This window comes from Solanum dulcamara, chromosome 7 (genome assembly GCF_947179165.1).
Source record: "Solanum dulcamara chromosome 7, daSolDulc1.2, whole genome shotgun sequence".
NCBI lineage: Eukaryota > Viridiplantae > Streptophyta > Magnoliopsida > Solanales > Solanaceae > Solanum > Solanum dulcamara.
This window is the reverse complement of record NC_077243.1, coordinates 76,150,095-76,163,472: the sequence shown is the minus strand read 5'-3', so window position 1 is coordinate 76,163,472 and position 13,378 is coordinate 76,150,095. Positions and strand designations below refer to the sequence as shown.

At 30.6% G+C, this 13,378-nt stretch overlaps 1 protein-coding gene and 1 non-coding gene across 3 annotated transcripts; one reads left to right on the top strand and one right to left on the bottom strand.

Moving 5' to 3' along the window:
- The first annotated feature begins 2,882 nt into the window (after window positions 1–2,882).
- Window positions 2,883–5,788, top strand: LOC129896471 (isovalerate--CoA ligase AAE2-like). 2 transcript variants are annotated; one of them, XM_055972388.1, is made up of 3 exons: window positions 2,886–3,262; window positions 4,246–4,669; window positions 4,964–5,788. In XM_055972388.1, the coding sequence occupies exons 1-3, from the start codon at window positions 2,939–2,941 to the stop codon at window positions 5,686–5,688; spliced, it is 1,473 nt and encodes a 490-aa protein (XP_055828363.1). In that variant the 5' UTR covers window positions 2,886–2,938; the 3' UTR covers window positions 5,689–5,788. The 2 variants fall into 2 exon arrangements, with proteins under 2 accessions (XP_055828362.1, XP_055828363.1); XM_055972387.1 differs by having other exon boundaries at window positions 2,883–3,262; window positions 4,246–5,788.
- A 7,252-nt stretch (window positions 5,789–13,040) lies between these two features.
- On the bottom strand, window positions 13,041–13,124 carry TRNAL-CAA (transfer RNA leucine (anticodon CAA)). The gene has a single exon. It is a non-coding gene; the product is annotated as a tRNA-Leu (tRNA).
- Between the last annotated feature and the right edge of the window lie 254 nt (window positions 13,125–13,378).

Genomic DNA, 13,378 nt, shown 5'->3' with positions numbered 1-13,378 from the left:
TGATGGGTGAATGAGCCTCTACATATATCACCCTTTATGCACTATAGAAATATTGGGGATTCAATTCCCACTTTGATTACCGATGGTGTAGTAATCAATTTGCCTTGAGAATATGCAGCACAAGAGAATTCTTTAAATTGAAGAATCTTTTGGTTCTTCAAAGAGTGTTCATGTGAACTCTCAATTATTTTGCACATTATATTAGAATTGAAATGGCCTAATCGGTCATACCAAATAATAAAATTATTTGAGTTAGTTTTGATTTACTATGGCAAAGCTGAAGAAAAAAAACACGGGGCTACAGTGCAACTACAGTGCAAAACACGTGATTCTACCGTAATTTTTAAAAATACTATTCACTATGATAAAAATGGATCCAATGGACATCCACTTTATCTATTTTTTCAACAAATAAAGAAGATAAAAAGATGTCTTTTTCAAGAAATCCTACACGTTTCTTACTCTCTTATTGCATATCAAAGATTAATTAATGTGCATTTGTCTACAAATCTACAAATTTCATCAACTTTATAAGGACATTTTAATTGATCAACATTTCTTTCAAATTATAATTTAATTTTTGAATGTTTGCAAATAAATGAAGAGGGAAAAGTAAATATATTTTTTCTTTCTAGTGGGCCAATGGAGAATGACAAGAAAAAAATGAGTAAAGAAAATATGTCCAACAAGTGGTGAAGTTCTTATAAGCATCAAATATTCAACTCCTTCAAATTAGGGGTGAGTATATTATAATTATATTAAATTAATTTGGTATAGTTTGGAATTTTTAAGTTTAGTATCGATTATTATGGTAAAACGATAATGATAGTTTAGTTGCTTCAATTTACATATACTCATACAATATTTAATTATAATTTTAATTTTATAAAAAATATTTTAATAGTATTAACTAACACCTTACACATATAAAACTATTCAAAAAAATAAATATAAGCAACCCCTTCATTATTCAACTACACACACACAAAAATAATATTCCGATCAATATAGGATATTCAAAATTCCAAAGAAATGAGATGTGGGATGTAGTATAATTTTATATAGTATTTGTTAGTAATAATATTATATAATATAATGGATTGTATAATAAAGATTTTGATTAAATATTTATTATTTTGATATTTTTTTTATAATAATGGAATATCAAACTTTAATATTAAAATCTTTTCAAATACATAAAAAAAAACAGTATTAAATATCATATTACCAAAATTACGATGTGATTTTTTTTTATTTCAATAAGATAATTCGATATCTACGGAAGACACTCCTACTTCAAATTCTATCCTAATTGATCATATTATAATTAGGATAATTATTGACTAAATATCGGATCTATTTAATTACAATCGGCTTTTATTTATTTAGGTTGGATTTGGTCATACTTGATGGTTTAAATGGTTAATTATTTGTGTCCAAATTGTCACGAAGTAATAAAATTCAAGATTTGCCTCCTATTGTATGTTATATTAATATCATAGAATGCATTTTGTCCATTCAAAGACTTACCTAATTAAAAATTTTATGTGCTCCATTTTGAGAAAAAAAAAATCATGCTTACGTGGACCCTAATCCTTATCCAAAAGATTTCATTTTATTTCTATAAAATAAAGATTTTTTACAATGTCTATTTATGAAGTATTATTTTTAAAATTATACAATTTACTTTCACTTTAAGGGTAATATCATTTTTTTATCTCTCATTTATTGGTGTATTATGATTTTAATTCTTTATAATATCTAATTAAGCATATTAAACTTTTAAATTAGTTGAATCCTGCACTTTTAATTTCTTTGCTTATGAATCTTCACAAGTTTATTGTTTCTCCATATTTGATGGTAATATAGTTAGAGTATGAGTTTTGAGTAAGGTCTGCGTATACTTTACCCTCCCCAGACCCCACGTTGTAGAATTTCACTGGGTTGTTGTTGTATAGTTAGAGTATGAGTTTTGAGTTTGGTCGAATGCAGCTGATCCAAATATTATACTTAAAAATTTATTTTACATGTATAAACCATTAATTTAGAATTCTGTGACTTAAAAAGGTAAGAATTTCGAACACATAAATTTCAATTTCTATCTTTGTCTATAACAATTAAAAAAATATATTTTCTATCTAAGAAAACTAAAAAACATATTTTAAAATTAAATATATTAATTAATTATTGATCTATCTGAAATAATTAAATATATTCAGTTATATATTACAAATATTTGACCGAGACTAAAGAACTTAAAAAAAATCAAAAACTGTTAAGTATATACTTAATAGACTATTTTGATTACCAATACATTTACACCTTGTTTGGACAGTTATTATTGTATTGTATTGTTAGTTTAAATATAATATTTATTTTGATCGTTATTTAAATTTTATAATATTGTATTACTTAAATTCCTCTTTAGGTAATAACAAAAAAATTTATTTTGTGTAACAATCGATTTAGTGTGATCACATCTTTATATTAATATTTTCTTCTTATTTTGTTTTTATTTATTATTTAATAATTCAATTTTATCGTTTACCCAACTATTTTATAATAGTTCTATCTTATACCCTAATTTTCTTGTAGTTTTATTAATCAAATTTTGAATGTATAACATTATGCAATAATGTCGAACGATATAATCTATTCAAACATTGTATTCATTAAAACAGTAAAATAATATGATACATTATGAAAAAATACATATAACCATCCAAATAAAGTGTTAAACTCTGAGGTTGTTTTGTATAAGAATGAGCTAAATAAAATTATTAATGATCTCAAAATTAATTAATATTCGTAATCAAACTTATTACAAAATTATTATCTCTTATCGCTCATACCAAGTGTATAAAAATCCCAAGTTATCCTCAAATACACATTGCTTTAGTCTTCCAAGATTTTCAAATCTCTCTCTCACACTTTCATCATGAATCAATTTTTCAAGAACTCAAAATTGGTTCTTGGGTTTTTCAATTTGAGTAAAAAAATCCACCCCACAAGTACAAAATCAACTAGAAAAATTTGCAATCACTCTGAATCTTGGAAATCAATGGAGGGTTTTGTTAAATGTTCTGCAAATTTTGAACCATTGACACCCTTAAGTTTCTTGGAAAGGGCAGCTAATGTTTTTAGGGATAGAATTTCTGTTATTTATGGTGAAAAATTGAAGTATAATTGGGAAGAAACTCATAATAGATGTGTAAAACTTGCTTCTTCTCTGGTTCATTTGGGGACTTCTCATGGTGATGTGGTAAGTTTTTAGTTAGAATTAAATCTTGTATCATTTCTGTAGTTTATATTTAGTTTGATTCGGTGCGAAGTTTTATAAAAATATTGACTTTTTAAGATTTTGTATCAGAATCACTCTGTATGTGGTATCTTTTCATGTTGGTGGCCTAAAGTCAAAATTTAAAATGAGGCCATAATTTGAAATGTATTTTTTTCCCCAACTTTTTGAAATGCAGAGGGATAGAATAATTATTTTATAATTGAGTTCTCGTAATGATTCCTTTTCAATTGATAGTATATTTAGTCAATTCAATCTCTCTTGATATGTTGTTGATCTTGACTAAAATTTGATCAATTTTAGATTTCAAAAATTTATTTCAGTTAAGATAACTATGATCAAATAATTAAAAGCTCCTTTTTTTTTTTTTTGTAAATTGTATTAGATTTTAAAAATGTGTAAAAAGTAATAATAACAGATACAAGATATTTGGGGCCTACCTAAAGTATTGACTTTTAGTGGCTTCAATCACTTCAGTCTTCACTTGTGAAATTACACTGAATATGTTGTTGTTGTTACGACTTTTTGAAGTTTTTCAAAAATAAGTGTTAAGGTCTGCATAGCCCACTACACTTTGCAGATTCCACGTGTAGAACTACAGTGAAAATATTATTGTTGTTGTAACGACTTTTTGAAATTTATGATCTTATAAGTTTGGACTTGTTATTCTATGGGCTATAAAAGTAAACGGATAATATGTTTGGGGTTTTGAGATCAATATAACTAATTAATTGCAATTAATCTAGTTGGCTATATGTGGGCTATGTTGCTCGGATTCTCCAAAATGTTGTGACACCTGTGTCTGATCATCCAAAAACACACTACTTTTAGAGAATTCGCCATGCACCTCCGAGCAACATAATATGTGGGAGCTTGTCTTTGTACTGTTGCATATTTACCTACATTATTTACTTCTTCATTTTTATAGATTTGAAATTTATTTGTAGGTTGCAACTCTGGCTCCTAATGTACCAGCAATGCAAGAGCTACATTTTGCTGTACCGATGGCTGGAGCCGTTCTTTGTACATTAAATACGCGCCATGATTCAGCTATGTTATCGATACTTCTGATGCATTCAGAAGCAAAGGTCATATTTGTGGATCAACAATTGCTCGAAATTGCTCGAGGAGCATTAGCTCTTCTTACTGACAAGAAGCAGAAACTGCCTCTTCTTGTTGTAATTCGTCAATCTGACGAATCTCCTGCTATTGAAAACTTAAACACTCATGATCACGAATATGAAAGTCTCCTCAGAAGTGGGAATAGCGATTTTTCTATAAGATGGCCGAGAACAGAATTTGATCCCATTAGTATTAACTATACTTCAGGTACAACGTCGCGACCCAAAGGAGTTGTTTACAGTCATAGAGGTGCGTATCTCAATACCATTGCCACTTTTTTGCTTCACGAGATGAGTTTGTTCCCTGTTTACCTTTGGACCGTTCCAATGTTTCACTGCAATGGTTGGTGCTTGGTTTGGGGGCTTGCAGCGTTGGGTGGCACGAACGTTTGTCTTAGAAATGTCTCTCCAAAAGACATATTCGAAAGCATTTTGCTGCACAAAGTCACACATATGGGCGGGGCACCAACTGTGTTGAACAAGATTGTGAATTCGCCCCCATGTGATCTAAAGCCTCTTCCTCACAAGGTTAAAATAATGACAGGTGGTTCACCGCCTCCTCCGCAAATTATTTCCAAAATGGAGGAGCAAGGATTCGGAGTAAATCACTTATACGGACTTACAGAGACTTACGGTCCAGGTACGTATTGTTTGTGGAAGCCCGAGTGGGATTCTTTGCCTCCTGACGAAAAATTTATACTGAAAGCAAGACAAGGAGTACAACATCTTTGTTTAAAAGAAGTCAATATACGAGATTCTACCACCATGGAAGAAGTGCCTGCTGATGGTAAAACAATTGGAGAAATTATGTTTAGAGGGAACACTGTGATGAGTGGATACTTAAACGATACGAAAGCAACAGAGGAGGCTTTTAAAGGCGGATGGTTTCACAGTGGTGATCTTGCTGTGAAACATCCCGATGGTTATATAGAAGTTAAGGACCGGTTGAAAGACATTATTTTATCCGGTGGAGAAAACATAAGCACGGTTGAGGTAGAACGAGTTTTGTATAGTCATCCAGCAGTTGTTGAAGCAGCAGTAGTCGCAAGACCAGATAACTATTGGGGGCAAACACCTTGCGCGTTTGTGAAGTTGAAGGAAGGATTTAGTGTTGGCGATCAAGAAATCATCAATTTTTGTCGCGATAATTTGCCTCATTACATGGCACCTCGGACAGTTATATTCGAAGATATTCCTAAAACTTCCACAGGCAAGATACAGAAATTTATCCTGAGGGAGAAAGCGAGTGCGTTGGGCAGTCTTTTCTAGAGTAAAAATGAAGCAGCAGCAGCACTTGGCTTTGCTGGAAAATCTGTGTATCAATGTGTTGATAATTGGTGGTAATAAAAGCCCCCTTTGTGTCTCTAAATGTATGTATGCATTGTCCTGCAACATGAGAAAGATAAAATTGCCCAATTTATCGTAATCGAGTAGTTAGCATGTTCAAAAGTACTTGAAGACATAAATTGCAATCATTTTTCAATTATTATTCCTCGTCTTCGGACGATTACACACTTGCTACAACAACGACTTGACTACTAGTACGCATATACCCCAGTCTCAAATCAGTTGGGATCGGCTAATTCTTATTGTTGATGGCTCTCCATATAATCACACAATTGCACTTGCTACCTTAAACTAGGAACATAAAGGTGCACCTAGGTTGGGAATGAAATAAATAAATAAATCTTTTAAACTACTTCGTTGAAGATATAATTAAGTAAATAGCTCAGAAACTAGTGAAACGTGTGGATTGGGAGGATATCCCATGGATGAATTGCTTCGTTGAAGATATAGTTAAGTAAATAAATCTTCTTGTTGATGAGAAAACAAGGCCTCTTCTACTATTAATCCCTGAAATCAATAACCTCCCTCCCTCTACTCCTCCAACTAGGGGCGGACCTAATCTATAAGACATGGATTTACGTAAAATAAATAATTTTGTTATGACTTTACATTAATTTATATTAAGAAATTTATAAAATATTTATAAATATTAATTAGACTGTGAATTCAATTATTAATGTTATATATTAACTTGTGATCATTATACAAATTCATAAACTTCAAATCATGAATCCGATTTTGCTTTCAACATTCATGATTATAAAACTCTATAGTAAATGGACATGAAGATTTTACTATAAGGTGGCAGGTCAATAAGTGAATTTGACCCATTAGTGTAAATAATGTGTAGGACATCATATCTATTATATACCCATTAAAAAAATAATTTAATGTTATATACATGATTTTATGACAATCTAAAAGTCCATTCTACCCCTTTAACTCCGCCCCTTGAAATAATAACAAATGCTTCATTCCCCCCCCCCCCCCTCTCCCCCCCCCAAACCCCAACCCCAAGCAGTAATCATTGTCATGTTGAGGCTCATGGTCCCAGAGACAGATCCAATATTTAAATTTAACCAGTTTAAAATTCGACATTTTTTAAATATGTGCTTAGAACTTAGGGTGTGTTCAAAATGTTTAATTTTTTTTAAAAAAGAAAATTGTAGCCAAAGAAAAAAAATTGTACATAGGAGAATTTTAGTAGCTCGTTTTGTTAGTTAATTGAACTTTTATTTTGTTGGCGAGGATTTAATTCCCCATTTTGTAATCACCTACCGGATTTTTCCTTAAAAGAAAAAAAAGCAGAAAATTTTTGTGGTGATTGCTTCTATCACTAGATAATTAGATATGATAATTATGTAATCTTATTAACTGACAAATGAAATAAGACAATATTAAGCAGCAAATGATTTGGATTCTTGTGAATGTACCATCATAGTACAATGAATTATGCTCAAGTTGAGCATTCAAGGGCGTGATCTAACGATTCGTAAATTGAGAATCATGAGATTTTAAATTTAAATTAATTTAATAGAGAAAAAAAATATTCGAGGTGTGTTTGGTATGGATGAAAATATTTTTTAGTAAATGTTTTTAAATTTTTTCATGTTTGGTTGGTCAAAATATTTTAAAAAATATTTTTTCTAGGAAAACAAATTCCTTAAAAATGAGAAAAATAACTTTCTTAATCAAGTAGGTAATTTTTTTTTACATAAGTATCATTGCAAGTACATTATCTCTTTCCCACCCACCCACGCAACATCCCCTTTCTCCATGACCATCCCAACCCCCGCCACCCCCAAAATCCTACTCCCAATGGCCGTGTCACATTCCGAGAGGGTACCCTAGACGTGGTCGACACTCAAAAATTATTACTGGCTCCCAAGCAAACCACTTGGCCTGATCACACATTCGTTCATTCATTCAATCAACGAAAGACTTAAAATAAATAGATAATTAGGTGAACAATTCCAATCAACAATCTAACTCAAGGAAGAAAGGCCATGGACTAACAAATCGAACTCCAATGTATGTCATTAAAATAGTCTGACAAGAATAATTCAAGGAAATAAAATACTCAATCAACCCATCACTATCTAGCTTATGAAGCCTCTATCACTATTATATAATTAGTGTCAATGACATGTTCATGGCTACCTCAAATCAAAATGAAAAGACTAAACTCAACGCAAGAATAACATAAGTGGTATCCTCTGAATGTAGGGGAGGACTCACTAATAACCTGAAAGTGAACAGATCCTCAACGGTGCGCCTGTTGATGATCACTTACATCTGTCTCTGCATCATGAATTGACGCCGATCCACATAGACGTCAGTACGTAGAATGTACAAGTATGTAATATAGTAGAATGAAACATACATAAGGCATCAACTCAAGTAACTCAATCACGTGTAAGGAACTCAATCAGGATATCATAAGTCAAAAACAAGAGTAAGGTTTAGACAGAGACCAATCATATACAATCCAATCCAATTCAATCATTAGAGTATTATCAAGACCAATCTAGATCAACTCCGAAAATACTCATGTCGACTTAGAGGACTCAACTCGATAGATATACAAATTAGAATTTAGCAATGCCTTTCAAATCGACTCAGTCATCTACAATTTCAATCAAAAAAATCACATCATGCACAATCCACTCAATTTGGGAGTTTCTCTAACCGACAACCAATACCTATGAGCCAGTGATGCACAATGAAGCAGTGTCATTGCCACATCCGTCCAATATTTTGCCAGGGTAAGGGATGAATCACTATCATTGGATCCACAATCTATCAAAATCCATCATTTTGTGACTTAAGAGGTTTAACCCTCCATCCTACACTGGCTACGTAGTTCATGAATTCGAGTAGGGACTATACTCTTACACAATTCGGTGCTCAATACTCCTCTCAAGACTCAATATGCTCAGGTAAGATATTCAAATCATCTCATCTGGTCTCATTGGACCCTTTTTCAACTCATTCGTTCTATCAGATCAATCATTTCAGCCAATCAATTTCCCAATCGTTCTCAAATTATTTAGTTATGAAGGGTTTTATACAATCATTTATGACAACATCCAAGACTATCAATTTGTCAACACTATAAATACTATCATTATACTCACATTCCAATCACAATCATGCATTCACAGTCCAAAGCTCTAGACTAAATCCTTAATCATGATTCTCTTTCAAATCAATTCAATCAAATCCACTCATTTAAATTAAATACTCAACTCTTTTAAATCTCTTTAAAAACATGCAATCTCGACTCAAAATAATGCATAGAGAAATCATGATCACAATACAGTTATAATCTTAAAGACTCTTTTCAATTAAACTTGGGCTCGGCTCATGCTCAAATCATCAAGTTCTTTCAGTAAAATATAAATATTCAAAATAATGAAAAACTTTCAAAGACTCCTTAGACTCAATTAATGTGAAAACTCAAACTCTTATAAAATCATTGCTCAAAATCAAATATAATCCTTAATTAGGGTTCATGTGAATGAAGACATGAACATGCATCCAAATCAAATACTGAACCCATGAACAACATCAATACTTATTTAAATAAGTACAAGGAACCCAAAAGACAATAGATAACTCAAGAATTCAATTCAGAAAACTTAAAAACTCCAACTCAACTCAACTCGAATCAATAAAGATGAAGAGGCATGTGGACGGACTCTGTCCAAAGTTGTGTTAGCCTTCCATACCTTAAAATCTCCACAAATCTTGATGAAAAATCTTAACTTGAAGAACAATCAAGATACCCTTTCTTGAAATTCTTGGATTTGTTTTCTTGGAAACCATATGGTTGGGATTTATGATTTCTCTTAGCGATTTATGTATGTATGAAGAAATTTGGGTTGGAAATCTTGAAATATATGAAGAAGAACTTATCTTGATGAAGAACCTTGAAAGAGAACCCTAACTTGATATTTTTCTTAAAACTTCTTGAGCGTTAAAGTTTAGGAGTGAATGAGAGAGTTTCTAATGAGGAAAAATTGATTTCTACACGTTTAAGGACATTAAAATAACTCTCCAAAGTGTTATAGGACAAAAATACTCTTAAAAATAAAAGGATCGTCGTTTGTCTTAGGCAGTAGAGTCTGCGTCCTCTTCGCGTCGTGGAGCCATCACGGACTTCTGTCAGGATGGAGTGTCTCTAATAAAACGGTAATAATTTTTTATTCCGAACTCCAAATGAGGCAAACTTGGTGGAGTTGGAAAGAGGACACATATATCTTTAATTTGATAGACACCTAACGCTTAATATCCTAATAGATATGGTCATTTAAAGTTGACCCTTATAAGATCTTAAATGAAAACTTAATCGGTAAATGATCTTTCAACTCGACTTAGTACTAGAGGTTCCTTATGACCATAATTCACCTCTAATACACTTCAAATACTTAGAAATTGATCCTAACTCATATATATAATTAGAATTCATCGAGTTCGAGTCTATACGCATATGAAGAATGGTTTGAGTCTTGACGAAAAATTTTGGGGTGTTACAGGTCGATCCATAATTTTCACTAAGCAGGTTCAAAAAATAAAATGTAGTGCTTAGTATTTATATTTGGAACCCCAAAGTGAATTTTGAACCTCCAAAATTACTGAGTCAACTTCTAGCCTTATGTTTAAAGATTCAAAATCTATAAACATACGCTAAAAGTAAAAATAAACCTTATATATACAATATACTCTTTTCCCAAGGGGTTTTGATTGAACACCCTCGCCCCCTCTAGATATGTCCTAGCCACACTTCTCATCCATATAATGTTTTACTAGCTAACATATAAATAATCTTGCAATAATATTTTTTTACTTATTTATCAAACATTAATTAGAAAATAAGAAATCTATTATTATTTTTTTCAATAAAATATTTTTCATGGAAAATATTTTCCTCCATTTACCAAACACACTCAGGTGATTTCACCCATCTGAGTAATCTTAATGAACAAATTTAATTATTACCTGTTGCTGATAAAATGTAACAGATATATCCTGACTATAAAAATTAATGCTCAAATTGTTAAAAGAATAAGGGATAATACATCAAACCCCTCCAAACTTGGCGGCATAACTTACTTTAGTACTTTAACTACACCGGTGTTTAAATGCCCCCTCTTAACAACTTTAAAATGAATTAAATATCACCTTGAGATCATAAAACCACTCTCACCTGTCACATCATCACCATGTAAGCACCACATCACTGTCATGTCAGCACCACAATCATTAATTTTATTTATTTATTTTTAACACTTCTTAAATTAATTTAACCTAATTAATTAATTAAAGATATATTTTAAAAAAAATTAAAATATAAAAATTTGTCATTTTTTATTTTTAAAATATTAATTATATATTGACCTATAAAAAAATGTCATTTGTATGATTTTATAATTTTTTTTTTAAAAAAAGGTCTTCACTCGCTTTAAGGAGAGTGCAGTCACTCTCTTTGCCATATCACCCTTTAGGGTGATATTTAAGTCACTTGAAGTTGTTAAGGGGGTATTTAAATGCCCTGTCACGTCATTCTTTAGGGTGATATTTAATATACTTGAAGTTGTTAAGGGAATATTTAAATACCCGTATAGTTAAAGTACTTAAGTAAGTTATGCTGCCAAGTTCGGAGGAGTTTTGATGTATTATTTCAAAGAATATTACTAAGAGATTAATCTACATGCATGAATCCCTTTACATGCATGTACTAAAGATTCATGTCTTGTACTGATAATTGTAGAGACATATCGACAGGATAAAACATGTTCATTTCTATTTAATTTAACTGTCAAAAATTATTCTAATCAAGGTTAATCATAGGAGTTCAAATTATTCTGTAGAGACATATTGTGTCTTTATATGTAACACCAACTATAATTAAATGGTTAAAGATGACTCAAAAAGAATATTTTTGTATCACAAGTGTGACATTCTAGCTTTTAACATATTTCATCGCTTAATAAGAATACTTTCTAAGTTTATTTTTACTTATTTATTTTGAACTTTGTCCCCTTTTTAAAAAAAAATAATGATTGCTACGGAGATTTTATTATACTGTCCATATTAATTAATTTTTAATATTAGATCTTAGAAAATATTTAGAGAACAAATAAGTAATATTAAAGATAAAATATGAAAACTATACATAATTATTTTTCTAGATATATAAAAAGTTACAAGTAAAATAGAAATCTAATTTTGAAATAGTAATCAGTAAACATGAAGGAAAGGAGTAATTACAATCGCTAGTTAATAGACAAAGATATACTTTAGTTATGTATATTATAATTAATATATCAAAAATATATATTTGATGAGTATTATTTTGACTATACAATCAGGGCCGGACCTACGTAGATGTCAAGGGGTTCAACCGAACCAACTCGGCAAAATTACACAGTATATATAGAATATGTTTTTTTATATTTTTATATATATACTAATTTTGAACCATCTAAATCAAAGACAAAAGATAGCCTAGTAGTACTAAACTCTCAAACTTGGGCCGCGAATACTATCTCCAATTTGCTGGTTTGATTCTTGCTTGGTACACATGCTGTCTAATTTTTTTAAATTGAATTCTTTGCTGGTGTACAACTACTACTTTAAAAAAAGTTAGAATAACTTAAAACTTTTTCCGTTTTGATGTTGATATTTGCACTCTAGTTCACACATTTATATTTTTATTTTTTGAACACCCTCTATCTTTTTTTTCCCCTGGATCTCTTAGATATGAGTAAACAAATTTGATAGATATAGGAAATATTACAGCTCACCAAATTTGATAGATATAGGAAATATTACAGCTCACCAAATTTGATAGATTTTAGCCTAATGATTATCTGAGTGAGTCGACAATCATGAGGTTTTAGGTTTGAATTCTAGGAAAGGTAAGAAAATATTATAATCTCTATCCCAATTTATGTTGATATAGTTTAATTGGGCATAAAATTTAAGAAATATGAGAAAATTTTGCAATGTTCTAAAACTATCCTTAAAATAAATATTTTTTTAAATAGAAGAGTACAATACTCCTTTATGGACTTTTTGCCAAATAAGTGAGACGATCCAACAAGGGTAATATAATGTCATTAAATATTTGTCGAATTAAAAAATATATCATTTTTTAAAACTGATTAAAGAGAAAGCGTAAACTTAATTGGTAGCCAATTATTTAAATTTAAAGTAATGAAAAAAGAATATTGGATTTTTATTTTTTTTTAAAAACTTAGAAATAAAAATGTCAGAAGTGGGATTTGAACCCACGCCCTCTCACGAGGACCAGAACTTGAGTCTGGCGCCTTAGACCACTCGGCCATCCTGACTTTACGTAACATAATATTTAAAGTAATTATATAACATAAATAAAATAATTGGGGCATTTCTGATGTCACATTTAAATTCATCATCCAATTAAGTCAACGAAAAGGATTGTATATCCTTTATATTTATACGAAATCCATTAAATAAATGAGCCACAAAGAAATTTTAATAGTTTAATTGGTTGATTATATGATATTTGACTGATAATAGTTTAATTGTGCACCTTATAATCCCCTACCTCCCATTTACCGAGTTA